The sequence below is a fragment of the Gigantopelta aegis genome, chromosome 13, assembly GCF_016097555.1.
Source record: "Gigantopelta aegis isolate Gae_Host chromosome 13, Gae_host_genome, whole genome shotgun sequence".
NCBI lineage: Eukaryota > Metazoa > Mollusca > Gastropoda > Neomphalida > Peltospiridae > Gigantopelta > Gigantopelta aegis.
Genome location: NC_054711.1, coordinates 6,073,083 through 6,098,882, shown reverse-complemented (window position 1 = coordinate 6,098,882; position 25,800 = coordinate 6,073,083). Strand labels below are relative to the sequence as shown.

The window sequence follows — 25,800 nt, the reverse complement described above, 5'->3', positions numbered from 1 at the left end:
GAATTTTGAAGGAGTGGGTGAATATTTGCGAATTGACGATTGTCACAAAAATTCTAAAACGGGCAAGTTTGAATTTGAGTTATCCCAACGAGATCGATATCCAAAGGGGAGTTGGGGGGGGGGGGGGGGGGGGGGGGGGGAGTTGGGGGAATATACTCTACGAAATAAAGATACTCAGAAACCCGTTTTGAGGGCAATTTAGTGTTGTACATTGTGGACGGTGAATTTTAAGTAAAACTCATTACAAATATCACTTTAAAAGGGTAGGTTGGAGGTGGCCACGGGGCCCTTGTAACCACCTAGATCCGCGAATATCAAAGGCAATTCATCCTACGTCCCATCGAGCACTTCCGCTGAAATACAACCCGGAGTCTACTGCAGGTCTATAGGAACAATATCTGAAGTGGAGGCATACGCTCTTTGTTCGCAATATTTAGTACGATGTGTGCCTTCGTTGTACTTTAATTTTTTCCTTCCCAGTTAGTGTCAAAGACTGTAATATATACTGTACTATCTATTGGAAAGTGGATATAAAATTCGCGTGCTTACTTTTAAAAGGAGTAGCAGGTGTGGCAGCAGCAGCCCATTGGGTCCCTCTCCCTCCCTCCCATCTCGCGCCCCGAAGTGTCGAAATAACCATGTTAGACATCAAATAGTGGTAGAGGTTATCAAATGTTCGGAGGTGTCGTTAAATAAACTACAAATCACATAGTTAACGTGAGACTATTATAACAGATGCAGGGCATACTGCAATTGCGATCAATGCATTTGTTGTCTAAAAACATCGTCTAATATCGCACACAATTCAGTAATGCTTGGCCTATATAATATAGTGATCTAGTTACATCATGGTTAGCAGACCAACGATGAGGACAGAAATTACCGTCTAAAGATGAAGGCTCTTTTAAGGACTATTACAAAGAGTTATTGTAAGTACTTTCGTTGATACTTCCATAGGCTGTCTCCCACCAATCTACAGTGCCCTTCTCCGGACACTCTCAAAGAACAACAGCCGATTCCTTCTAAGAACTGAAAGAGAGCAGCTATGGGAGTGAAACCACCACAGCCTCCATGGGGGCTAGGTTCCAGCAACAAGCTAGCATTCGACCAACTACCCATGATGTGACTACAGCGGGTTTTCTGTTTCAATATCTGTGTGGTCCTTAACCATATGTCCCACGCCATATAACCGTAAATAAAATGTGTTGAGTGCGTCGTTAACTAAAACATTTCCTTCGACCAACTAAGTCAAAACAAACAAACTAGCTCCATTTCAATTTCGGTGAACCGTTCGAAAGTATGCGTCCAAGTTACCTTCGCGAAATTACGCACCAGTTTCTGTTTGACTATAATACCACGAGACATTTTCAAATTCAATAGCACCAAAACCACCACCCTCGCGAGCTTGTACTCCCTTGCACGTGCCAACGCGGGCGATCCCCTCTGCCACTCCCCACCCCACCCCCCTAAAACGTGTCCTGTCCTGCACGGCGAGAGCGTCAACACCTGCGTCCATGACAAGCGTGGGCGACAATAGTTCTTTTCTGAATGTGCACGTTAAACCATATTACCTAACCTGATTAGGGTTAGAATCAAACCACCCTAAATCTTTTTAATCACACAAACTAATGTTACGTCCATGCTACGACTGGTCTGGGGTAGAACTACATTTTGTCGTAAATCCGGAAATGTACGCCTGTCCTAGGTCAGGAGTAAAATTACGAGTTTTACACACCTAACATTTTAGTATTGCTTTCCGACTACCGTGGATTTAATATGCCCTTCGATACATTCGATGTGCGCATCGGGTAAGTACAAAGAAGGCGGTCGGCAGTGCAGATGAAAAGAGGAGAAGCGATCAGAACGATCGGAAACTGTTAAAACGACCTTCCGTATTATATTATAGATGAACATTCATTCATTTTATTCAACTTATTTTCGTGCTTATATCCAATTAAGGTTTAAACACGCTGTCTTGGGCATACACCTCGGCTATCTGGGCTGTCTGCCCAGGACAGTGGGTTAGTTGTTAGTTGGTTAGTGGTTAGTGAGAGAGAAGAAGGTGTAGTGGTTTTACACATACCCATTGAGTCGTTAAAACTCGCTCTGGGTTGGAGCCGGTACGGGCTGCGAACCCTGTACCTACCAGCCTTATGTCCCATTCCGAATTATCCTGAGGGTATACGACATGTTTCGTGTGAATTACGAATGCCTTAAAACATGTTTTATTTTATAAATAAATATCGGGCGAGTCTATTTTTGTGGCCGCAGTACAGCGAACCATACCAATACGTACGGGGTGGGTTATCAGTCTTCAATTTTACATTAAAAATTATTTATTTATTTATAAAAAAAAACCCCAACTAAATCAGTCTTCAGTTTTACATTACAAATTATTTATTTTATAAAATAAAACATGTTTTAAGGCATTCGTAATTCACACGATAATTCGGAATGTTTTCAAACTATTTTTAAATCACTGGCAGGATTCTGCAAGTAAGGTTTTGATTGGTGGACATGAGCTCCAACTGGCTGGTGTTAGATCCACATGTAATAGTGGCGCTAATTTTAATTAGATTGTGATTGGTGGACATGAGCTTCAACTGGCTGGTGTTAGATCCACATGTAATAGTGGAGCTAATTTTAATTAGATTGCCACTGGGCTACGTCCTGCCCACATTTTATTAAAGATGCACCTAAGATGTGAATCGTGATGGAAACCTGCCTATAGCCCTGCCAAGAGGCGTGTTCAGGAGGCGGAGCGCTCGCGGTCAATTTGACTGGCACCATCGTCTTCTATCATACATATATTGTTAGTAATTAGGAAGAAAAAAAAAATCGCTTGCCCTTCTGACCAGACCATTGTGTAAACGTCATTCATACATCTGATCGATTTGGACGAAAATGACGTCACGCCGTATCGTATTATTGTCTGCCGGTTCCGGTTATCGGTCGAGAAAGAACTATGGGGAGCTGGTAATGTTTTTATTAAGCGATCTGCGACTTGTGGTAACGCTACCCACTAATGTTAAAGTTTGCTTTGTTTAACGACACCACTGGAGCATTTTGATTAATTAATCATCATCATCGGCTATTGGATGTCAAACATTTGGTAATTCTGACACGTAGTCATCAAAGGAAACCCGCTACACTTATCCTAATGCAGCTAGGGATATTTTATATGCACCATTCCACTAAAGCCCGCGATACACCTACGAAGTCTCGGAGACTGTAGATGTATCACGGGCATCTTGTAGTAGTAGTAGTAGGCTTACTATTGTATTTATTATTATTATTATTATCATCATCATCAATATTATTATTAGACAATTATAAATGCGTTGGGTAGTACTTCTTGCCTTAGAATATATCATAAAATTTCAATAATGATAATGAAAATGTGTTAACGGGGTAACGATTACAATTCATATAATGACGTAATGAAATAACCTTTCGATATTTTATATAGTGACGCAATGAAATATGACGTCATAATTCACGCCTAATGCTTGTCACACACCTACCGATTAACGCTGATTCGTCCTGTCTGCGTTAATCGGTAGAGCGTTAATCGGTAGGTGTACGCCAAGCATTAAATTACTTTAGAGGAAGACAAAGACGTGACAATTGTGTCTAATCTCCAGTTTTCCCCCGATTAGACTGTCGTGTCGGCTGGTGTGTGCAGGTGCACATTTTCAGACTACTGCCGACTCGACAGTCGAGTCGGCGTAAATCGGTAGGTGTACGCCAAACATTAAATTACTTTAGAGCTGTTAGATGAGGGTGAGCGCTCGCTGACAATTTGACTAGTTTTCAAGATATCCCACCCTATTACATGCTATGTTGAAACAACCGGTTAGCAAGCGACCACGAGCATTCGGCTTTTTGAACATGCTCCAGAATTGACAGCACGGTGCATTTTACACTGGTGTTTAAAATTTACAAGCATTACCATTCAAACCCGAACGGTGACCCGTCTAGAAGTTATACAAAAATCCACTAGCCATGGAATCAATAATTTTTTTAAATTACTAGCCATGATAAAAAAATTCACTAGCCCTACTTTATGTAAATACAATTTTACTAATAGCAATAATCGGATATGTAACGTAAAGACTGAGATAGGACTTAAAACCCCTAAGATTTAGGGGTGAGGGGTCGGATATTCATATTTACAAAACAGACATAAAGGCAGCATTAGACAACAGGGTTTTTTTTACTAGCCGTCGGGCATGAATATGGTAGTTATTTACTAGCCCAATATTAATTATCACTAGCCATGGGATGTAATCTAGAAGCCCCGCTGAACCCCGAATGCTACTTCTAATCTGTAACACTATTGAGGTGCATTCTCAAATTGCAAGTGCCGTAGTTATTAATGTATTAATCGATCAAACATAAACTATTTATAAAAATTAAACTTGTACTGCTGCTCGGTGTAAAAATATACATCGGTTATTGAGTGTCAAAGGTTTCCTCAAGAATCTTTGGCAAAAAATGCCAATTCATCGGGTATCCATTAAAATGGCAGCCAGTTATTTGTCCTTTGTCAGACGTAATTCAAAGTACACGCATAATCTTTACATTTTACAACAACAATTAATTAATTAGTATTTTCGGTAATTTGGCTTCGGGATTGCCTCTTTAACATTCATTCCGACAATGTTTAGATTGTCGCCTTTAACATTCATTCCAACAATGTTCAGATTGTCCCCTTAACATTCATTCCGACAATGTTTAGATTGTCCCCTTTAACATTCATTCCGACAATGTTTAGATTGTCCCCTTTAACATTCATTCTGACAATGTTTAGATTGTCCCCTTTAACATTCATTCCGACAATGTTTAGATTGTCCCCTTTAACATTCATTCCGACAATGTTTAGATTGTCCCCTTTAACATTCATTCCGACAATGTTTAGATTGTCCCCTTTAACATTCATTCTGACAATGTTCAGATTGTCCCCTTTAACATTCATTCCGACAATGTTCAGATTGTCCCCTTTAACATTCATTCCGACAATGTTCAGATTGTCCCCTTTAACATTCATTCTGACAATGTTCAGACTGTCCCTTAACATTCATTCCGACAATGTTCAGATTGTCCCCTTTAACATTCATTCCGACAATGTTCAGATTGTCCCCTTTAACATTCATTCCAACAATGTTTAGATTGTCCCCTTTAACATTCATTCCGACAATGTTCAGATTGTCCCTTAACATTCATTCCGACAATGTTCAGATTGCCCTTTAACATTCATTCCAACAATGGTTAGATTGCCCCTTAACATTCATTCCAACAATGTTTAGATTGCCCCTTAACATTCATTCCGACAATGTTCAGATTGCCCCTTTAACATTCATTCTACCAATGTCGAGATTGCCTCCTTTAACATTCATTCCAACAATGTTTAGATTGCCCATTAACATTCATTCCAACAATGTTTAGACTGCCCCTTAACATTCATTCCAACAATGGTTAGATTGCCCCTTAACATTCATTCCAACAATGTTTAGATTGCCCCTTAACATTCATTCCGACAATGTTCAGATTGCCCCTTTAACATTCATTCTACCAAAGTCGAGATTGCCTCCTTTAACATTCATTCCAACAATGTTTAGATTGCCCATTAACATTCATTCCAACAATGTTTAGACTGCCCCTTAACATTCATTCCAACAATGTTTAGATTGTCCCCTTTAACATTCATTCCAACAATGTTTAGATTGTCCCCTTTAACATTCATTCCAACAATGTTTAGATTGCCCCTTTAACATTCATTCCGACAATGTTTAGATTGCCCCCTTTAACATTCATTCCGACAATGTTCAGATTGTCCCCTTTAACATTCATTCCAACAATGTTCAGATTGTCCCCTTTAACATTCATTCCAACAATGTTCAGATTGTCCCCTTTAACATTCATTCCAACAATGTTCAGATTGCCCCTTTAACATTCATTCCAACAATGTTTAGATTGCCCCCTTTAACATTCATTCCGACAATGTTCAGATTGTCCCCTTTAACATTCATTCCAACAATGTTTAGATTGCCCCTTAACATTCATTCCAACAATGTTTAGATTGCCCCTTAACATTCATTCCGACAATGTTCAGATTGTCCCCTTTAACATTCATTCCAACAATGTTCAGATTGTCCCCTTAACATTCATTCCAACAATGTTTAGATTGTCCCCTTTAACATTCATTCCGACAATGTTCAGATTGCCCCTTAACATTCATTCCAACAATGTTTAGATTGCCCCTTAACATTCATTCCAACAATGTTTAGATTGCCCCTTAACATTCATTCCAACAATGTTCAGATTGCCCCTTAACATTCATTCCAACAATGTTTAGATTGCCCCTTAACATTCATTCCGACAATGTTCAGATTGCCCCTTTAACATTCATTCCAACAATGTTCAGATTGTCCCTTAACATTCATTCCAACAATGTTCAGATTGTCCCTTAACATTCATTCCAACACTATTGAGATTGCCCCCTTTAACATTCATTCCAACACTATTGAGATTGCCTTCTTTAACATTCATTCCAACACTACTGAGACTGCCCCCTTTAACATTCATTCCAACAATGTTTAGATTGCCCCTTAACATTCATTCCGACAATGTTTAGATTGCCCCTTTAACATTCATTCTACCAATGTCGAGATTGCCTCCTTTAACATTCATTCCAACACTATTGATATTGTCCCCTTTAACATTCATTCCAACACTATTGAGATTGCCCCCTTTAACATTCATTCCAACACTATTGAGATTGCCCCCTTTAACATTCATTCCAACACTATTGAGATTGCTGCCCCTTTAACATTCATTCCAACACAATTGAGATTGTCCCCTTTAACATTCATTCCAACAATGTTCAGATTGTCCCCTTTAACATTCATTCCAACAATGTTTAGATTGTCCCCTTTAACATTCATTCCAACAATGTTTAGATTGCCCCCTTTAACATTCATTCCGACAATGTTCAGATTGTCCCCTTTAACATTCATTCCAACAATGTTTAGATTGCCCCTTAACATTCATTCCAACAATGTTTAGATTGCCCCTTAACATTCATTCCGACAATGTTCAGATTGTCCCCTTTAACATTCATTCCAACAATGTTCAGATTGTCCCCTTTAACATTCATTCCAACAATGTTTAGATTGTCCCCTTTAACATTCATTCCGACAATGTTCAGATTGCCCCTTAACATTCATTCCAACAATGTTTAGATTGCCCCTTAACATTCATTCCAACAATGTTTAGATTGCCCCTTAACATTCATTCCAACAATGTTCAGATTGCCCCTTAACATTCATTCCAACAATGTTTAGATTGCCCCTTAACATTCATTCCGACAATGTTCAGATTGCCCCTTTAACATTCATTCCAACAATGTTCAGATTGTCCCTTAACATTCATTCCAACAATGTTCAGATTGTCCCTTAACATTCATTCCAACACTATTGAGATTGCCCCCTTTAACATTCATTCCAACACTATTGAGATTGCCTTCTTTAACATTCATTCCAACACTACTGAGACTGCCCCCTTTAACATTCATTCCAACAATGTTTAGATTGCCCCTTAACATTCATTCCGACAATGTTTAGATTGCCCCTTTAACATTCATTCTACCAATGTCGAGATTGCCTCCTTTAACATTCATTCCAACACTATTGATATTGTCCCCTTTAACATTCATTCCAACACTATTGAGATTGCCCCCTTTAACATTCATTCCAACACTATTGAGATTGCCCCCTTTAACATTCATTCCAACACTATTGAGATTGCTGCCCCTTTAACATTCATTCCAACACAATTGAGATTGTCCCCTTTAACATTCATTCCAACAATGTTCAGATTGTCCCCTTTAACATTCATTCCAACAATGTTTAGATTGTCCCCTTTAACATTCATTCCGACAATGTTCAGATTGCCCCTTAACATTCATTCCAACAATGTTTAGATTGCCCCTTAACATTCATTCCAACAATGTTTAGATTGCCCCTTAACATTCATTCCAACAATGTTCAGATTGCCCCTTAACATTCATTCCAACAATGTTCAGATTGTCCCTTAACATTCATTCCAACAATGTTCAGATTGTCCCTTAACATTCATTCCAACACTATTGAGATTGCCCCCTTTAACATTCATTCCAACACTATTGAGATTGCCTTCTTTAACATTCATTCCAACACTACTGAGACTGCCCCCTTTAACATTCATTCCAACAATGTTTAGATTGCCCCTTAACATTCATTCCGACAATGTTTAGATTGCCCCTTTAACATTCATTCTACCAATGTCGAGATTGCCTCCTTTAACATTCATTCCAACACTATTGATATTGTCCCCTTTAACATTCATTCCAACACTATTGAGATTGCCCCCTTTAACATTCATTCCAACACTATTGAGATTGCCCCCTTTAACATTCATTCCAACACTATTGAGATTGCTGCCCCTTTAACATTCATTCCAACACAGTTGAGATTGTCCCCTTTAACATTCATTCCAACACTATTGAGATTGTCCCATTTAACATTCATTCCAACAATATTGATATTGTCCCCTTTAACATTCATTCCAACACTATTGATATTGTCCCCTTTAAGATTCATTCCAACACTATTGATATTGTCCCCTTTAACATTCATTCCAACACTATTGATATTGTCCCCTTTAACATTCATTCCAACACTATTGATATTGCCCCCTTTAACATTCAGTCCAACACTATTGAGATTGCCCCCTTTAACATTCATTCCAACACTATTGAGATTGTCCCCTTTAACATTCATTCCAACACTATTGAGATTGCCCCCTTTAACATTCATTCCAACACTACTGAGATTGTCCCCTTTAACATTCATTCCAACAATGTTCAGATTGTCCCCTTTAACATTCATTCCAACAATGTTTAGATTGTCCCCTTTAACATTCATTCCGACAATGTTCAGATTGCCCCTTAACATTCATTCCAACAATGTTTAGATTGCCCCTTAACATTCATTCCAACAATGTTTAGATTGCCCCTTAACATTCATTCCAACAATGTTCAGTTTGCCCCTTAACATTCATTCCAACAATGTTCAGATTGTCCCTTAACATTCATTCCAACAATGTTCAGATTGTCCCTTAACATTCATTCCAACACTATTGAGATTGCCCCCTTTAACATTCATTCCAACACTATTGAGATTGCCTTCTTTAACATTCATTCCAACACTACTGAGACTGCCCCCTTTAACATTCATTCCAACAATGTTTAGATTGCCCCTTAACATTCATTCCGACAATGTTTAGATTGCCCCTTTAACATTCATTCTACCAATGTCGAGATTGCCTCCTTTAACATTCATTCCAACACTATTGATATTGTCCCCTTTAACATTCATTCCAACACTATTGAGATTGCCCCCTTTAACATTCATTCCAACACTATTGAGATTGCTGCCCCTTTAACATTCATTCCAACACAGTTGAGATTGTCCCCTTTAACATTCATTCCAACACTATTGAGATTGTCCCATTTAACATTCATTCCAACAATATTGATATTGTCCCCTTTAACATTCATTCCAACACTATTGATATTGTCCCCTTTAAGATTCATTCCAACACTATTGATATTGTCCCCTTTAACATTCATTCCAACACTATTGATATTGTCCCCTTTAACATTCATTCCAACACTATTGAGATTGCCCCCTTTAACATTCAGTCCAACACTATTGAGATTGCCCCCTTTAACATTCATTCCAACACTATTGAGATTGTCCCCTTTAACATTCATTCCAACACTATTGAGATTGCCCCCTTTAACATTCATTCCAACACTACTGAGATTGCCCCCTTTAACATTCATTCCAACACTACTGAGATTGCCCCCTTTAACATTCATTCCAACACTATTGAGATTGCCCCCTTTAACATTCATTCCAACGATATTGAGATTGCCCCCTTTAACATTCATTCCAACACTATTGAGATTGCCCTCTTTAACATTCATTTCAATAATATTGATATTGCCTCTTTAACGTTCATTCTAACATTATTGAGATTGCTCTTTTAATATTCATTCCAACACTACTGAGATTGTCCCCTTTAACATTCATTCCAACACTATTGAGATTGCCCCCTTTAACATTCATTTCAATAATATTGATATTGCCTCTTTAACGTTCATTCTAACATTATTGAGATTGCTCTTTTAATATTCATTCCAACAATGTTGTGATTGGCCACTTTAACATTAATTCCGACAGTACTGTGATTGCCCCCTTTAACATTAATTCCGACAATATTAAGATTTCCCCCTTTAACATTCATTCCAACAATGTTGAATTTGCCAGGGCCGTAGCTAGCGAGGGTGCGGGGTGGGGGTGGGGTGGGGGGTGGGGGGGTGGGGGGGGTATTGGTTATTGATATTGACGTTTTAAGTAAGTAAACTCCCTGAAAGGGCTGCAAAATGGTATTTCAGTGCCTTTAGATTTGATAGTGTCTTGTGCTTTCCATGCTCGTTCGTTTCAAGAATTCATCTGCCCCCCCCCCCCCCCAAAAAAAAAAAAATAATAATAATTATTATTATTATTATAATAAAAATAATAAATAATAAATAATAATAATAAATACATTAATTAATTAATTAACTATAAATAAATAAATAAAATCCTAGCTAGGGCCCGGATTACCCCTTTAACGTTCATTCAGACAATGTTGAGATTGCCCCTTTAACATTCCATAAACTATTTCCAGGATAATGGACAGACCTGATCTGGAGACTAGGAAATGGATTCGACTTTCGCCTTATTTTCCGGATATTCACACGCAGAAAGACGCGCGCTATTTACGACGTCTGGCATTTCTCCATGACAACCTCTACTCAATGGAGTCTCTCAATTCTGCGCGTGCGCTGGACAGGCTGTACCAGACGTCAGCAGACGGCGGAGGAAACGTGTATTTTCCACGACTCAAGCGACATCCGCTAACGCCAAAGAACGATGAAGAGTTATCGCCCTCTCGGTCGTCAAAGAAGCCAGCGGCACAAAAGCCGAAACCGTTTTTCTTAACGGGGAACCATATGCACGTCTGCGATGGAAAGATGTACGGCCCATACGGTGGGTTGAATTTACCGCGTGATTGCAATTATCTAAAAATTAACGAAAGAATGAGACTGGAAATTCTGAGGCAATACGAACGTTCACAACCGAAAGGCTGGATCGGAAAATCGACCACCACAAAAGAAGGTATCGTGTACATATCGCCCATGACTTCGAAAATGTTCCTACGTCCGCAAGTTGAGAAACATACTGCTAAGTGAAAAGACAAGAAGCGCGCCTAAGGCTGAATAGTTGTTTGGGTTGTTTTGCAGAGATAGCCTCAGAGTTTAAAGATCATGTTACAAATTCCTTCGCCTATTTTGTTAACGTGTATTTCTTCATCCAAACTATAGATGAGAGGGGTCAATGTTTGGAGAAGGTGGCTATGTGGGGGAAAAAGGTTGTGAAGCAAAGAAAAAAAAAAGTAAAGTAAAAAAAGAAAAAGAAAAAGAAACCCGCCCTCACTGGCACGTGATATTATTTATAAGTTTATTAAACGTTGTTTGACTTAACGTTATTATTCTTATTGTTATCAAACGTGTTTGGTATAATTTTGAAGTGGAAGGGCAACTGCGAATTTAAGGGGATCCCCCTCCTTAAAAAATAAAGTGCTCCTTTTTATGATAAATGTGTGTGTATAAGTGTATAATTTTCACTGGAGTGCACTGTTCAGGGAGTCGGCGCATGTGCCCTTTTGTCCTTGAGTCCCTTCGTAAAACAATCCCCCCCCCCCCCCCCCCCCCCCCCCCGACTCCACACTTGAAGGATTGTGGGGTGGGTGTATACATGTAAATAGAGAATATTACATGAGCGGCCGTTAGATACCATTTATCTTACAATTTGTGTTAAAACGTATCTAACGAGCGGAAGCGAGTTTGTTTGTTTTTAAACAACGAGTTGTAAGATAAATGGCATCTAACGGATACGAATGGGCAGCACTTTCCTTTGGCACTGTCACTAACCCTAACGCTAACTCTGTTTATGATAAGTATTTATAATGTTCTTTATACGTAACAGTGCCAAAGGAAAGTCCTACCAAAGCGAGTCATATGTCCGTAAAATGTTACCGCACGTATATGTGTTAACAAGTATTTGGTATCAAAAATAACGAATGGTGGTCTCACCAACGAGTGTGTAAGAAATGTAAATAGTGAGGTTGATATAAATGATATATTCAGACACCAAGGCCCCTACGTGCATAACCTTAATGTCCACATTCAAGACTTCCCCTCCTCCCCCCCCCCCCCTCCCCCTCTCTCTCCTCTCTCCTCTCTCTCTCTCTCTCTCTCTCTCTCTCTCTCTCTCTCTCTCTCTCTCTCTCTCTCTCTCTCTCTCTCTCTCTCTCTCTCTCTCTCTCTCTCTCTCTCTCTCTCCCTCCATCCATCTATCTATCTATATATCTATCCATCTCTCCATCTCTCCATATCTATCTATCTATCTATCTATCTATCTCTATCTATCTATATCTATCTAGTGTATATAATATAAACTCTATATTCGGGCAACAGCCAACCTGTCCCCCACCCCCACCCATACAAAAAAGGGAGATTCTACATACGGTTGTGACATATCACGAACCAAGAATAGCAAAGTTAGAAATACTTGACAATAATAAGATCCACAAAGTTTCTCTCGCATGAACTTTAATGTCTCTGTCCAAAACCAAAGTTAACTCTTATCGCTTGCCAGCTTACACCACAAAAACAAAGTGTTCACCAACGTAAGCTACAAGTCCATATTCCGTACACAATCTATAGTGGTCATTAAAGTGTAACACAATTTCTCACAGTAAGCCACAAGCCCATATTCCGTACACAATCTATAGTGGTCATTAAAGTGTAACACAATTTCTCACAGTAAGCCACAAGCCCATATTCCGTACACAATCTATAGTGGTCATTAAAGTGTAACACAATTTCTCACAGTAAGCCACAAGCCCATATTCCGTACACAATCTATAGTGGTCATTAAAGTGTAACACAATTTCTACTAGTAAGCTACAAGCCCATATTCCGTACACAATCTATAGTGGTCATTAAAGTGTAACACAATTTCTCACAGTAAGCCACAAGCCCATATTCCGTACACAATCTATAGTGGTCATTAAAGTGTAACACAATTTCTCACAGTAAGCTACAAGCCCATATTCCGTACACAATCTATAGTGGTCATTAAAGTGTAAACACAATTTCTCACAGTAAGCCACAAGCCCATATTCCGTACACAATCTATAGTGGTCATTAAAGTGTAACACAATTTCTCACAGTAAGCTACAAGCCCATATTCCGTACACAATCTATAGTGGTCATTAAAGTGTAACACAATTTCTCACAGTAAGCCACAAGCCCATATTCCGTACACAATCTATAGTGGTCATTAAAGTGTAACACAATTTCTCACAGTAAGCCACAAGCCCATATTCCGTACACAATCTATAGTGGTCATTAAAGTGTAACACAATTTCTCACAGTAAGCCACAAGCCCATATTCCGTACACAATCTATAGTGGTCATTAAAGTGTAACACAATTTCTCACAGTAAGCCACAAGCCCATATTCCGTACACAATCTATAGTGGTCATTAAAGTGTAACACAATTTCTCACAGTAAGCCACAAGCCCATATTCCGTACACAATCTATAGTGGTCATTAAAGTGTAACACAATTTCTACTAGTAAGCTACAAGCCCATATTCCGTACACAATCTATAGTGGTCATTAAAGTGTAACACAATTTCTCACAGTAAGCCACAAGCCCATATTCCGTACACAATCTAATAGTGGTCATTAAAGTGTAACACAATTTCTCACAGTAAGCTACAAGCCCATATTCCGTACACAATCTATAGTGGTCATTAAAGTGTAACACAATTTCTCACAGTAAGCCACAAGCCCATATTCCGTACACAATCTATAGTGGTCATTAAAGTGTAACACAATTTCTACTAGTAAGCTACAAGCCCATATTCCGTACACAATCTATAGTGGTCATTAAAGTGTAACACAATTTCTCACAGTAAGCCACAAGCCCATATTCCGTACACAATCTATAGTGGTCATTAAAGTGTAACACAATTTCTCACAGTAAGCTACAAGCCCATATTCCGTACACAATCTATAGTGGTCATTAAAGTGTAACACAATTTCTCACAGTAAGCCACAAGCCCATATTCCGTACACAATCTATAGTGGTCATTAAAGTGTAACACAATTTCTCACAGTAAGCCACAAGCCCATATTCCGTACACAATCTATAGTGGTCATTAAAGTGTAACACAATTTCTCACAGTAAGCTATATGACTCCGGGCGGGGCGTAGCCCAGTGGTTAAGCGCTCGCTTGATGCGCGGTCGGCTTGGGATCGATCCCCGTCGGTAGGCCCATTGGTCTATTTCTCGTTCTAGCCAGTGAACCCCACGACTGGTATATCAAAGGCCGTGGTATGTGCTATCCTGTCTATGGGATGGTGTACCGTGTATATAAAAGATCCCTTTAAACTAATGGAAGACTAGCGGATTTCTTCAAAGAATAAATGTCAAAATTACCAAATGTTTGACATCCAACAGCCGATGATTAATAAATCAATGTGCTCTATAGCTAGTGGTGTAGTTAAACAAAATTTAACCTATATGACTCAGCTGCAGATAATATTTTCAATGTGAAAAACTACCTTGACTTGTGAGAGCTCTCTTGACTTGTGAGACTCTCTCTGCCCCCCCCCCCCCCTCTCTCTCTCTCTCTCTCCTCCTCCTCTCTCTCTCTTCTCCTCTCTCTCTCTCTCTCTCTCTCTCTCTCTCTCTCTCTCTCTCTCTCTCTCTCTCTCTCTCTCTCCCTCTCCCCCTCTCCATCTCTCTCCCGTCCTCTACCTCTCTCACTTCTCTCTCTCCTCTCTCTCTCTCTCTCCGTCTCTCTCGCTCTCTCCCTCTCGTCTCTCCCCTCTCCCCTCTCTCTCTCTCTCTCTCTCTCTCCTCTCGGCTCTCATCTTTTCCTCTCTCTCCTCTTCTCTCTCTCTCTCTCAAACGTCTCCGCATCTCTCTCCTCTCTTCCCTCTCTCTCTCTCTCATCTCTCCTCTCTCTCTTTCTCTCTCTCTCTCTCTCTCTCTCTCTCTCATCTCCCTTTCTCTTTTCCTCTCTCCTTATACATTCAGCAACATGCCCACGATACAATCACATCGTATTGTATTGTTTGTTTGATTTTATTCAACGACACCACTAGAGCACATTGATATATTAATCACTGGGTAATGGATGTCAAACATTTGATGATTTTGACCCGTAGTTTGCAGAAGAAACGCGCTAAATTTTATCATTATCAGTAAGTGATCTTTTACACATAAAAGAAAAAACTCACTCGTGTTGATTTTGCAACTATTGGTGGGATTCATTAATTTGAATTTAAAGTTTGTTTTGTTTGACGACGTCACTAGAGCACATTGATTTATTAATCATCGGCTATTGAATGTCAAACATTTGATAATTTGGCATATAGTCTTTCCATTAGTAGTAGGGGATCTTTTATATGCACCATCCCACAGACTGGGTAGCACATACCACGGCCTTTGGTATACTTGTTGTGGTGCACTGGGTGGAACCAGAAATAACCCAATGGGCCCACCGACGGGAATCAAACCTAATCCGACTTCACATCACGAGAGCGCTTTACCACTGGACTACGTCCCGCCCCAATTTGAATTTAATTTGAAGTACAAAAAAAGAGAGTAAAATATGGCACTGACAGCTTTCAATGTGCCTTAATCACCATTTGAATCATTTCCGCCTTGAAAATAGCGTCCGAAACGCTCCCGGGTTTCTATTTCTGGTTTGATGGACGTGTAAACGTGGAAGATAAAAAAAAAAAAAAAAAAAAAAGAAGCTAACCGAGCAACCTTCACCTTTTGAATTTAGAACGAAAATGGCGACGAAATGTTTTGAATTCTGTTTTGACGATTAAAAATATAGCATACACCTTAAATGTTCGATCGAAAACGATCGATCAGTATGCAAATGGTGTGATAGCTTGTTTTGTAAGAAGAATACATTGTCACTGTTTTGAGGGAACCAGAATTCACTGCTCTCTTTTTTTCATAGCAAGTGTACCCGAACGCTCGGAAATATCACTTTCACACCCGAACACGGCTTAACGTCAACGCAATTATGACGTCACAATAGAATAACGTCATGACTGGAAAGTTAAAATAGCCTTTGTATCAGCAAAGAACATTGGAAGCCGGTAATATTTATTTATTTATTTATTTATTTATTGAGCATTTATTTATTTATTTATTTAAGGACATTTTTAATTATTAACCTTTTCTCAAACGTTTAAACCGTACGCCCATGCGCGTTCTGTAACATCACCGTGGTGCAGGGGTGTAACATTCTCTTTGAAATTTTGAGTAAAAGTCAGTATCTATCTGTGATTTGTATTTTTGGCACAGTTCTTTACACTGTTTTTATTTAAATCTTGAATTTTTATATTGATATTGATCATCACCTTATTTGTTTGCATTACCATATTTTGACACCCAATAGCCGATGTATTTTTCGTGCTGGGGTGTCGTTAAACATTCATTCATTCATTCATTTAAACCGTACGCATTTTTACTATTACTACTACTAAGATAAAGTTTTACTACTACTACTACTACTATTACTACTTAGTAACTACTATTATTACTACTACTCGGGCCCGTAGGAGCCGGGGGGGGGGGGGCTAGGGGGGCCTAGCCCCCCCCCCCCATTTTTTCGCCAGTTTTTATTTTGGGACTTTAAAATGTCTTATAATACCTGACGATAGAACAACCATAAAAATTAGCCCACACACCCCCCCCCTATTTTTTTTTTACCACACCACACAGACCACTTTGGAAGAAAATCCGTCCTACGGGCCTTAATTAATACTACCTACTTCTACTATTGCTACCAATATTTTTTTTATACTACCACTACCTACTTACTACCCACTACCACCTACCACTACCTACTAGGACTACTATAAGTAGTTACTACTATTACTATACTGGCTTACCTACGAGTCTACTAACTACTACTACTACTACTAAGTACTACGACGGCTACTATTGCTACCACTACTAGTAGTTCCCAATACTACTACTACTACTACTACTACTACTACTACTACTACTACTATACTACTATGTATTTATAGTTATCAAAAATTTTCGAATATTAAAATGACGACGACTATTTATTATGATTATTTTTAGTACTATTATTATTATTATATATATATATATTTTTGTATTTTTTTTGAGGGGATCGTTTTGGGTAACGAGTCTTGTTTATCAACGTCACCGAATTGGATTATATTATTACTGCTACTGTCCCCAGATCAGGCATGGCGGAAGCAAGTAGACATTGGGGTGGGGTGGGGTGGGGGATGTGACAGGTCGAGGGCGCAAAGCAAAGTTTCTAGGGTTCGAGGTGGGTATGCTGACCCGTAAACGTCTGAAAACTAGATGTACATTTATTACCAATATTTTTTATTCAGAATTATTGGGGAACCACACACACACACACACACACACACACAGAGAGAGAGAGAGATAGAGAGAGAGAGAGAGAGAGAGAGAGAGAGGAGAGAGAGATGAGAGAGGAGAGGAGGAGGAGATGAGAGAGAGAGGATGCGAGAGAGAGAGAGAGAGAGACACACACACACACACACACACACACACACACACACACACAAATTACAGATTACTGGATTTGCCATCTGTAATTCAGAATTTTCTCAGGGGAAGTTACCATCTAACAGGAACTTAAGACACTAAAATTCACCTTCCCAGGGCCATGGGACTGACAATGACCCTCAACCCCACCCCTTGAAATCGCTTGACAGTTCCTCCGTCCAAACTTTCAAATACATTTAACAGGCTCTGACAGTAATTGTTGAAAAACTTAAATAGTAACAAGAACTTAACACAGTAGCGAGAGAGAGAGAGAGAGAGAGAGAGAGAGAGAGAGAGAGAGAGAGAGAGAGAGAGAGAGAGAGAGAGAGAGAGAGAGAGAGAGAGAGAGAGAGAGAGAGAGAGAGAGAGAGAGAGAGAGAGAGAGAGAGAGAGAGAGAGAGAGATAGAGAGAGAGAGAAACAACAGAGATACAGATACAGCCATACAGAGACACAGAGACAGAAATAATATATTAAATTATTAGCGTTTTGTTCAGTATAATCTTTATCGGTATCACAGCTTGGAATATATAGATAAATGTGAAACACGGTTTGCTGTCTACTTTCAGGAAAATGGAAAAATCGACAGTGAATTCCTGTAAAAGCCAACAAAATCACAAACACCAATATCGACAGTACAATGAGTACCTGAAGCGACTAGCCAAAAAACGCGACGATTTCGTTGACCAAGGAAAGCCAGATTTAGCGCATGCGCTGGAGCGACTGCGCCTGTCGTCCATTAGCAACGCGCAAAACATCTATCGTCTGCTGCTGCAGCATTCGAGGCTGGTCCGACAGCCGAAACGGGTTGCGGCGAGCGACAGCGAAAGCCACAGACAAAACGGAGGTCCTTCTGGTGAACCTGCAAAGCCAGCTCCAGGTCCAATCCGCCGAGGTAAGCGAGTGGATCCTTCTAAAGGACAACCACCATCAAAACCAGGTCGTAATCGGCAGGCATCGCGCGCGGACCCCCCTAAAGGACAACCACCATCAAAACCAAGTCTCAATGTGCAGGGGCTGCGAGGAGATCCTCCTAAAGAACCTTCAGACCAGACGTCAGGAGAGGGCACGGATAGCGGGCAGACAGCAATCAACGAGTCCGTGAAGATAAATCTACGACGGTTCAGGACTCCAATCTCCGTCTGCAGGATGAGGAGCGAGAGAATGAAGGAGGAGAGAGCGGCGAAGAAGAGAAGAAACCTGGCAGTTAACAGCAGACACAGGCAGAGCACGGGCTCCATAGCGCCAGTCGGAGGACTGTTAAAGATCCTGTCTGTGTCCCACTCGGCGTCGAGCATCCCGTGTAACCAGAGAGTCAGGGAACAGAGGAAATGCGAGAGTCTGCAGATCAGCAAAACCACCAGAGTCTACAGCAGGCTGGCTTCAGACTGCAAGAACGGCTACACTCAAAAGAGCATCGCGAACGCGCAAAAATATGTCGCAGTCAGACGAGGAGCTGCCGGCGAAAGCAATGCCATACGTCCTGGGTCGCATCCTTGCTGTCTGGATGGTCTCTTTGTCGGCAACGCGTCCCCACAGAGCGCCTCATGTAAGGGACGTTCTGAATCAAAGTCTGCGAAACTGGGCAGTTTATCTTTGGACAGCCTTCCCCCTGGCGATACGGCTGGGGAGAATTATTCGAGGAAACGGGAAAGCGGGTATACAGGAAAAGCAGGAACACGCGCTGCTTCATCTAAGGAAACGGGTTCCAAACTGGGTATCCTAGCAACGTCTAAGAAACTAAATACCCGCTCTGCGGGAAAACTGAGTCAACGGTACATTTCAATTAGCGAAAGCAAAGCTCCCAGGCCAAAGTCGTTAAAAGATTTCAGTTCAGCAGGCAGCATTGTGCCAGCGAAGTGCTCACCAGACGAAACTGGGTTCTTGCAATACGACAGCCTGCTTTCGTCTGAAGGGAAATATTTGCCACACCACAGCCTTTCCGATCAGACAGAGTCTGAACTGGATTTGGAGCTGGCATCTCCGAAGCTGGACAGTCTTTCGGGTGGCAGTTTTTTCCCACAGAGCAGTTGCGCTAGCGACTTCAAAACAACTGGGGCAAGTCCAAGACGAAATCGTGTCCGATTCAACAGTTATTCATTAGACGACGTTTTCTCCTCGAGAAGTTCTCTGAAAAACACTCTCACTGCCAGTGATTCCAAACAGGAAATACACAGCCCCAGTTCCGACTCGCAGCTAATGGCCGACTCGTTTACGCTGCAAAGAATGTCCGTAGGCAGCCGTCTCGATGAGCGAAAGGTGAAGCAGCTGTACAGTTTTTATGACGAGTATTCCGCCGATAGCTCTACGGGAATGGAGGACAGTACGCTGCCGTATATAGGGAACGAGCCGATTCTAAACGAAGTGGACAATCTGCCGATCTGTGACGTGTCTTACAGCTGGATGACGTCATCGTCGGAAAGCAGTACAAGTGATGACGAACAGGAGCTATTAAAGTTTCCTCTCATTTGAGAAAAAAATAAGAAAAGAACGATTTTTTTTTTTTTTTTTAAATACAACCAACAAGCAAACCCTAAACAGACTATATATATATAGTAGGCCTATACATACATACATGAGTGATACATCCAAATTAAACAAAAATCAAAACAAAACAATATTAACATATAAAAATGTAGAATTAGTTATTAAATTATTAATTCTTAACTAGTTGTTTTCTTCTTTAATGCTAGGCTTAGACTGTCAACTGTCACGACGAAGTTGGCCAACTCGATGATTGCGTTGTAATTGCGACCAACTTCCAACTTACGACGGGAGCGCTCAGATTAACAACTAATCGGTTAGCAATCAACCAGCTTTCAGTGTGCTGTTTACCACTGTGCTGTTGTTAAAATTATCAGTCATCTTTACATGTGGCATACGCACGCACACACAGACAGACAGACAGACACACAGGTACACAAACCCTCCGCCACACGTTATTCGAAGGAAGGAATGCTTTATTTAACGACGCACTCAGCACATTTTATGTACGGTTATATGGCGTCAGACAAATGGTTATGGACCACACAGATATTTAGAGAGGAAACCCGCTGTCGCCACTTCATAGGCTACTCTTTTCTATTAGCAGCAAGGGATATTTTATATGCACCATACCACAGATAGGGTAGTACATACCACAGCCTTTGATATACCAGTCGTGGTGCACTGGCTGGAACGAGAAATAGCCCAATGGGCTCACCGACGGGGATCGATCCCACACCGACCGCGCATCGAGAAAGCGCCTTACCACTAGGCTACGTCCCACCTCCACACGGTTATTCGAAGACTAGTGAAAAACAAGATCAATGTAAATGATACATATGGTAATATACTCAAATATCTTCAAAGTATTCTTCATGTGTATCTTCGTTACAAATGGTTTTTACACTACATGGCGAAAAAGACTACAACATTTTTTTTTTTAATTGTACGTTCCCAGTTTATATTTTTGTTCAATAGTTTGCATAAGCAAAACTGCCAAATCACTTCCGTACTGTTTCCAATTACGGTTCAAGCACGCTGTTCTTGAGACATGCTTCTCCGGGAAAACTGAAAGGTTGATGGTCTGAAATACTATTTCTTACATTATACATGTAAAATCCATCATTGCAAATATTAACGAATGCAATTTTTTTTTTAAATGCATTTTTTTCACGATGTATAACATTTGTAATGCAAGTGTATACGTCATTTTGTACGATCCAGTCAAACAATTCGTTACAGTCACAATCGCAAATACCGTGAATAACAAACAGTGAAATTAATATGAAGAACTTTGTAAATTGTATTGAAACGTAACTGAAGATTTTTTTTAAAACTTAATGTTCTAAAATTCGATTTCCTGCTTTCTACAAGTAAAACTGATCATGGCAAATGCCAATATTTTAAATATGTAAAGCTAACATATACTGTAACTGACGATACAAGTAAAACATATTTTAGGTTTAAATCCAGTAGGGCGCACGTGCCCCCACTCCATTTGCCTCGACTGCGAACGCCTATGATGGGGTGGATGGATGGAATGGGTAATATACAGAACAAGAATAGTTTCTACTATTAAATGGAAACATTTAGGGATAGGTAGATGAACACGAGCGGGGGAGGAGGGGGGGGGGGGGGTGAGTGTTCTACTACTTAGTAGACAAATATAGGAATAGGCGGCTAAACATGGGGTGGGGTGGGGTGGAGGGTGGATCTGGCATAAAGAGTAGATTATAGTACTTTGTGGGAAATTGGAATTTCGTATTTTTGTTTTACATGATTTTGCCTGGGTGGAGTGGGCCTGTGCCCTAACACGGCCCTGTATATACAAGCAATCACCTGGTTTTATTGGCCATTTTACTTTTTTCTTTCCTTCTCTAAAATCATCTAACATGTTAGAAATTGATTTTTTATTATTATTAAGAGGTCTCTTTTAGGTAATCCACAAGATGCCCACTTGGCCTAATGCTGTGCTGTGATTGGCTGGTTCAGTGCCAACAGTCTGCTTGACTTGCAGTACCGGCCTCGATGGTGTCGTGGTTAAACCATCGGACATATTAAAGCTAGTAGGTACAGGGTTCGCAGCCCAGTACCGGCTCCCCGCCAGAGCGAGTTTTAACGACACAATAGGTAGGTGTAAGACCACTACACCCTCTTCTCTCTCAATAAGCACTAACAACTAACAACTAAACCACTGTCCTGGACAGACAGTCCAGATAGCTGAGGTGTGTGCCTAGGACAACGTGCTTGAACCTTAATTGGATATAAGCACAACAATAAGTTAAAATGAAATGACTGGTAGTGCGCGTTCAGAGTATAGAAAGAAACGTTGGGCCAGATTCGTTGTTTGAATCGGGTTCGACGGCCGTCGTAGGAGTTGTAAGAATTCTCAGACTACCAACTGGACAGTCGTAGAAGTCGAGAGATCGGCGAGTTGGCCAACTCCGTCATGACAGTTGGCAGTCTGATCCAAACATTAATTTCATACTCCACTGAGCTATTTCTTGTTCAAGCCAGTGCACCACGACTGGTATATCAAAGGCCGTGGTATGTGCTATCCTGACTGTTGGGTGGTGCATATAACAGATCACTTGCTACTAATGGAAAATGTAACGGCTTTCCTTTCTGAGACTATACGTCAAAATAAATAAAAATGTTTGACATGCAATAGCCGATGATTAAAAAAAAATCAATGTGCTCTAATGGTGTCGTTAAACAAAACAAACTTTAATTTTTAACTCTCCGTCAATGACCCCATTAGGCTATTTCTCGCACCAATCAGAGCTCCATAAATGGTATAACAAAAGCAATAGTATACACTATCCTGGCTGTGCGATGTTTTATATAAAAGATATCTTGCTGTCAGTGGTATAACAAAGGCAATAGTATACACTATTCTGGCTGTGCGATGTTTTATATAAAAGATATCTTGCTGTCAGTGGTATATACAAAGGCAATAGTATACACTATCCTGGCTGTGCGATGTTTTATATAACATATATCTTGCTGTCAGTGGTATAACAAAGGCAATAGTATACACTATCCTGGCTGTGCGATGTTTCATATAAAATATATCTTGCTGTCCATGGGAAAGTGTAGCCCTCTTTTGCTTAATGGTCCGCGCTATTTCTCGTTCCAGCCAGTGCACCACGACTGGAATATCAAAGGCCGTGGTATGTACTACCCTGTCTGTGGGATGGTGCATATAAAAGATCCCTTGCTGCTAATCCAAAAGAGTAGCCCATGAAGTGGCGACAGCGGGTTTCCTCTCTAAATATCTGTATGATCCTTAACCATATGTCTGACGCCATATAACCGTAAATAAAATGTGTTGGGTGCGTCGTTAAATAAAACATTTCTTTCTTTCTTTATGGTCCGTAGCCATATATCCGTAAATAAAATGTGTTGAGTGCCAGTAAATAAAATGTTTCTTCCTTCTCACTGTTTAAACCAGGTGTCGATATAACCGACAACAAATAACCGCCGTTTAAATTGTGCCGAGGTGTCTTTAAAACATTCCTTTCGTTTCGTTTCCTTTCATAAACTGTTACAAACGGAACACTGTAAATAAAATGTTAAGATTACCACCATTAATTATTCCATGCAGTTCAATTCAATTTCTATGTCAGAATATATTCTTTGAAAAATACAACACTGTCGCGATGGTGATGTGACTACTAATTTTAGGGAGTGCTCTCAACTGACAAGTACCGTGTAAACAAAATCAACATAGGTCGAGCACGACATTTTTCAGTTAACAGACCTCGAACCCCATGCCTGACCACCGCCTCGTGATACTGTTGTACAAGTGACACCATACCACTTGCACAGTTATCAGCTAGTACTACATATAATAAGTTACTTCAAACCAATGGGATATTCAAATACTACAGAGGTCAACCTACGTGTAATTATCAAAGAAAATTTTCAAAAAGCATATCAGAATTTTGTAGCATTTCTTTTTATGAGGAACTATTTCCTAAACCGGACTATATTAAGCTGTTGCAACAAGTGACGACACGACAAATGGTGGTGTGTTACTTTAAACGTTTGTTTGTTTTACGACACTCCTAGAGGACATTGATTTCTTAATCATCGGCTAATGGATGTCAAACATTTGATAATTCTGACATATAGTCTTAGAGAATAAACTCGCCACATTTTATCATTTGTAGCAAGGGATCTTTTATATGCAGCATCCCACAGACAGGATAGCACATACCACGGTATTTTAAGAAACCAGTTGTGTTTCACTGGCTGCAACGAGAGATAGCCTAATGGGCCCACCGACGGTAGTCGATCCTAGACCGACCGTGCATCAAGAGAGCGCTTTACCGCTGTAAATATGCCAACAAAAAACCCAAACAAATTGTTATAATACATTTATTCCGTTCTTTACCTTTCAAAAAGTTACCTTTTTTGGAGGGGGGGGGGGGGGGGGGGATTGTATGTGTGTTTACGTTTTGTTTCTTTGTTTCTTTTTGAAAATTTTCTGAATAAAAGGAAATGTAAATTACGGTTTAAAGTGCGTGTGTTTATAATGTTTGAAAACTTCTTTTTGTTCACATTTGTTCGTTTTCTAATTTGTTAAAACACCATCGTCTGTCTTTTTTTTTTCATATTTCGAATAGCCATCATCGGCACTAAAGAAGCATTATTTATTAAGTCTTATTACACGACTTCTGTCTGTTTTCTTTAACTTTCTCAAACTTTGAAACGGGTAATTTCCTATTATGAAGACTGTTATCCATTTCCTTGTTTTTAGAAACCGAATTATCCTTCTTTTCTCCATGTTTCTGAATACTGACATTTCCCAACTTCTGTTTTGACGACTGCGTGCGTTTAATAGTGTTTCGAGAACCGCACTTCGTCGATTTTTTGCTCGCTAGAATACGATCGCCGTATTTGCTTTCCTTTCTCTTGAAACTTGGACTAACCACCTTGGCCTTCGAATGAGCGTGGCTAATTTGCTCACCTTTCGAAACCGTGTTATCGCTCTTTTCTTGGATTTCTGCAACTCTTGGAATCTCCTGCCTCGGTTGATATCTTTCGCTCTTGTCCTTCTTAAACGAAATACGCCTCTTCTCTTTAAAGATATTTGATGTGACCAATTTATGCCTTGGGGACTTGGATGTCAAATACGAATGCATTGTCTTCGAAATACATTTATTCGATTCCTTGATCTGTGAAACCAAATCGTTTCCCCTTTCACAGCTGATATCGATATCCGGGATGCTCGGTTTCGTGATATTGGTATTAGAAGTCAAAGCGTTATTGTGTTCTTTAACTTTCTTAATATTTGGCATTTTCACACGAAAAATGCCCTTGTTCGTGGCCTTAGTCATTGAAAAGAAGACGTCTGGGGGTTTTTCATTCCGGATACCAGGAATTCTATGTTTCTGTTGAGATATGTTTCTGTTCATGATCTCGGATTGTGGAACTGAAGAAGTCTCATGTTTTTCAGTCTTAATATTTGGAATGATGACCATGTGATGCGAAAGGCTTTTG

The 25,800-nt window shown here is 40.0% G+C and overlaps 2 protein-coding genes across 3 annotated transcripts; both read left to right on the top strand.

The window, feature by feature from the left end:
- Positions 1 to 2,882: 2,882 nt before the first annotated feature.
- LOC121387544 lies at positions 2,883 to 11,635 on the top strand. Of its 2 annotated transcripts, none has more exons than XM_041518699.1 (2): positions 2,883 to 2,976; positions 10,780 to 11,635. In XM_041518699.1, exons 1-2 carry the CDS (start codon positions 2,966 to 2,968, stop codon positions 11,342 to 11,344), a joined length of 576 nt encoding a protein of 191 aa, XP_041374633.1. In that variant the 5' UTR covers positions 2,883 to 2,965; the 3' UTR covers positions 11,345 to 11,635. The 2 variants fall into 2 exon arrangements, with proteins under 2 accessions (XP_041374633.1, XP_041374632.1); XM_041518698.1 differs by lacking the exon at positions 2,883 to 2,976 and adding an exon at positions 2,987 to 3,112.
- Positions 11,636 to 16,089: 4,454 nt separating this feature from the next.
- LOC121387859 lies at positions 16,090 to 20,328 on the top strand. The gene is made up of 2 exons (XM_041519088.1): positions 16,090 to 16,350; positions 18,378 to 20,328. Exon 2 carries the CDS (start codon positions 18,382 to 18,384, stop codon positions 20,278 to 20,280), a length of 1,899 nt encoding a protein of 632 aa, XP_041375022.1. The 5' UTR covers positions 16,090 to 16,350; positions 18,378 to 18,381; the 3' UTR covers positions 20,281 to 20,328.
- Positions 20,329 to 25,800: the final 5,472 nt, after the last annotated feature.

Bases quoted from the DNA above. Each gene is read 5' to 3' on its own strand.
- LOC121387859 (XM_041519088.1), top strand. From the start codon at position 18,382: ATGGAAAAATCGACAGTGAATTCCTGTAAAAGCCAACAAAATCACAAA.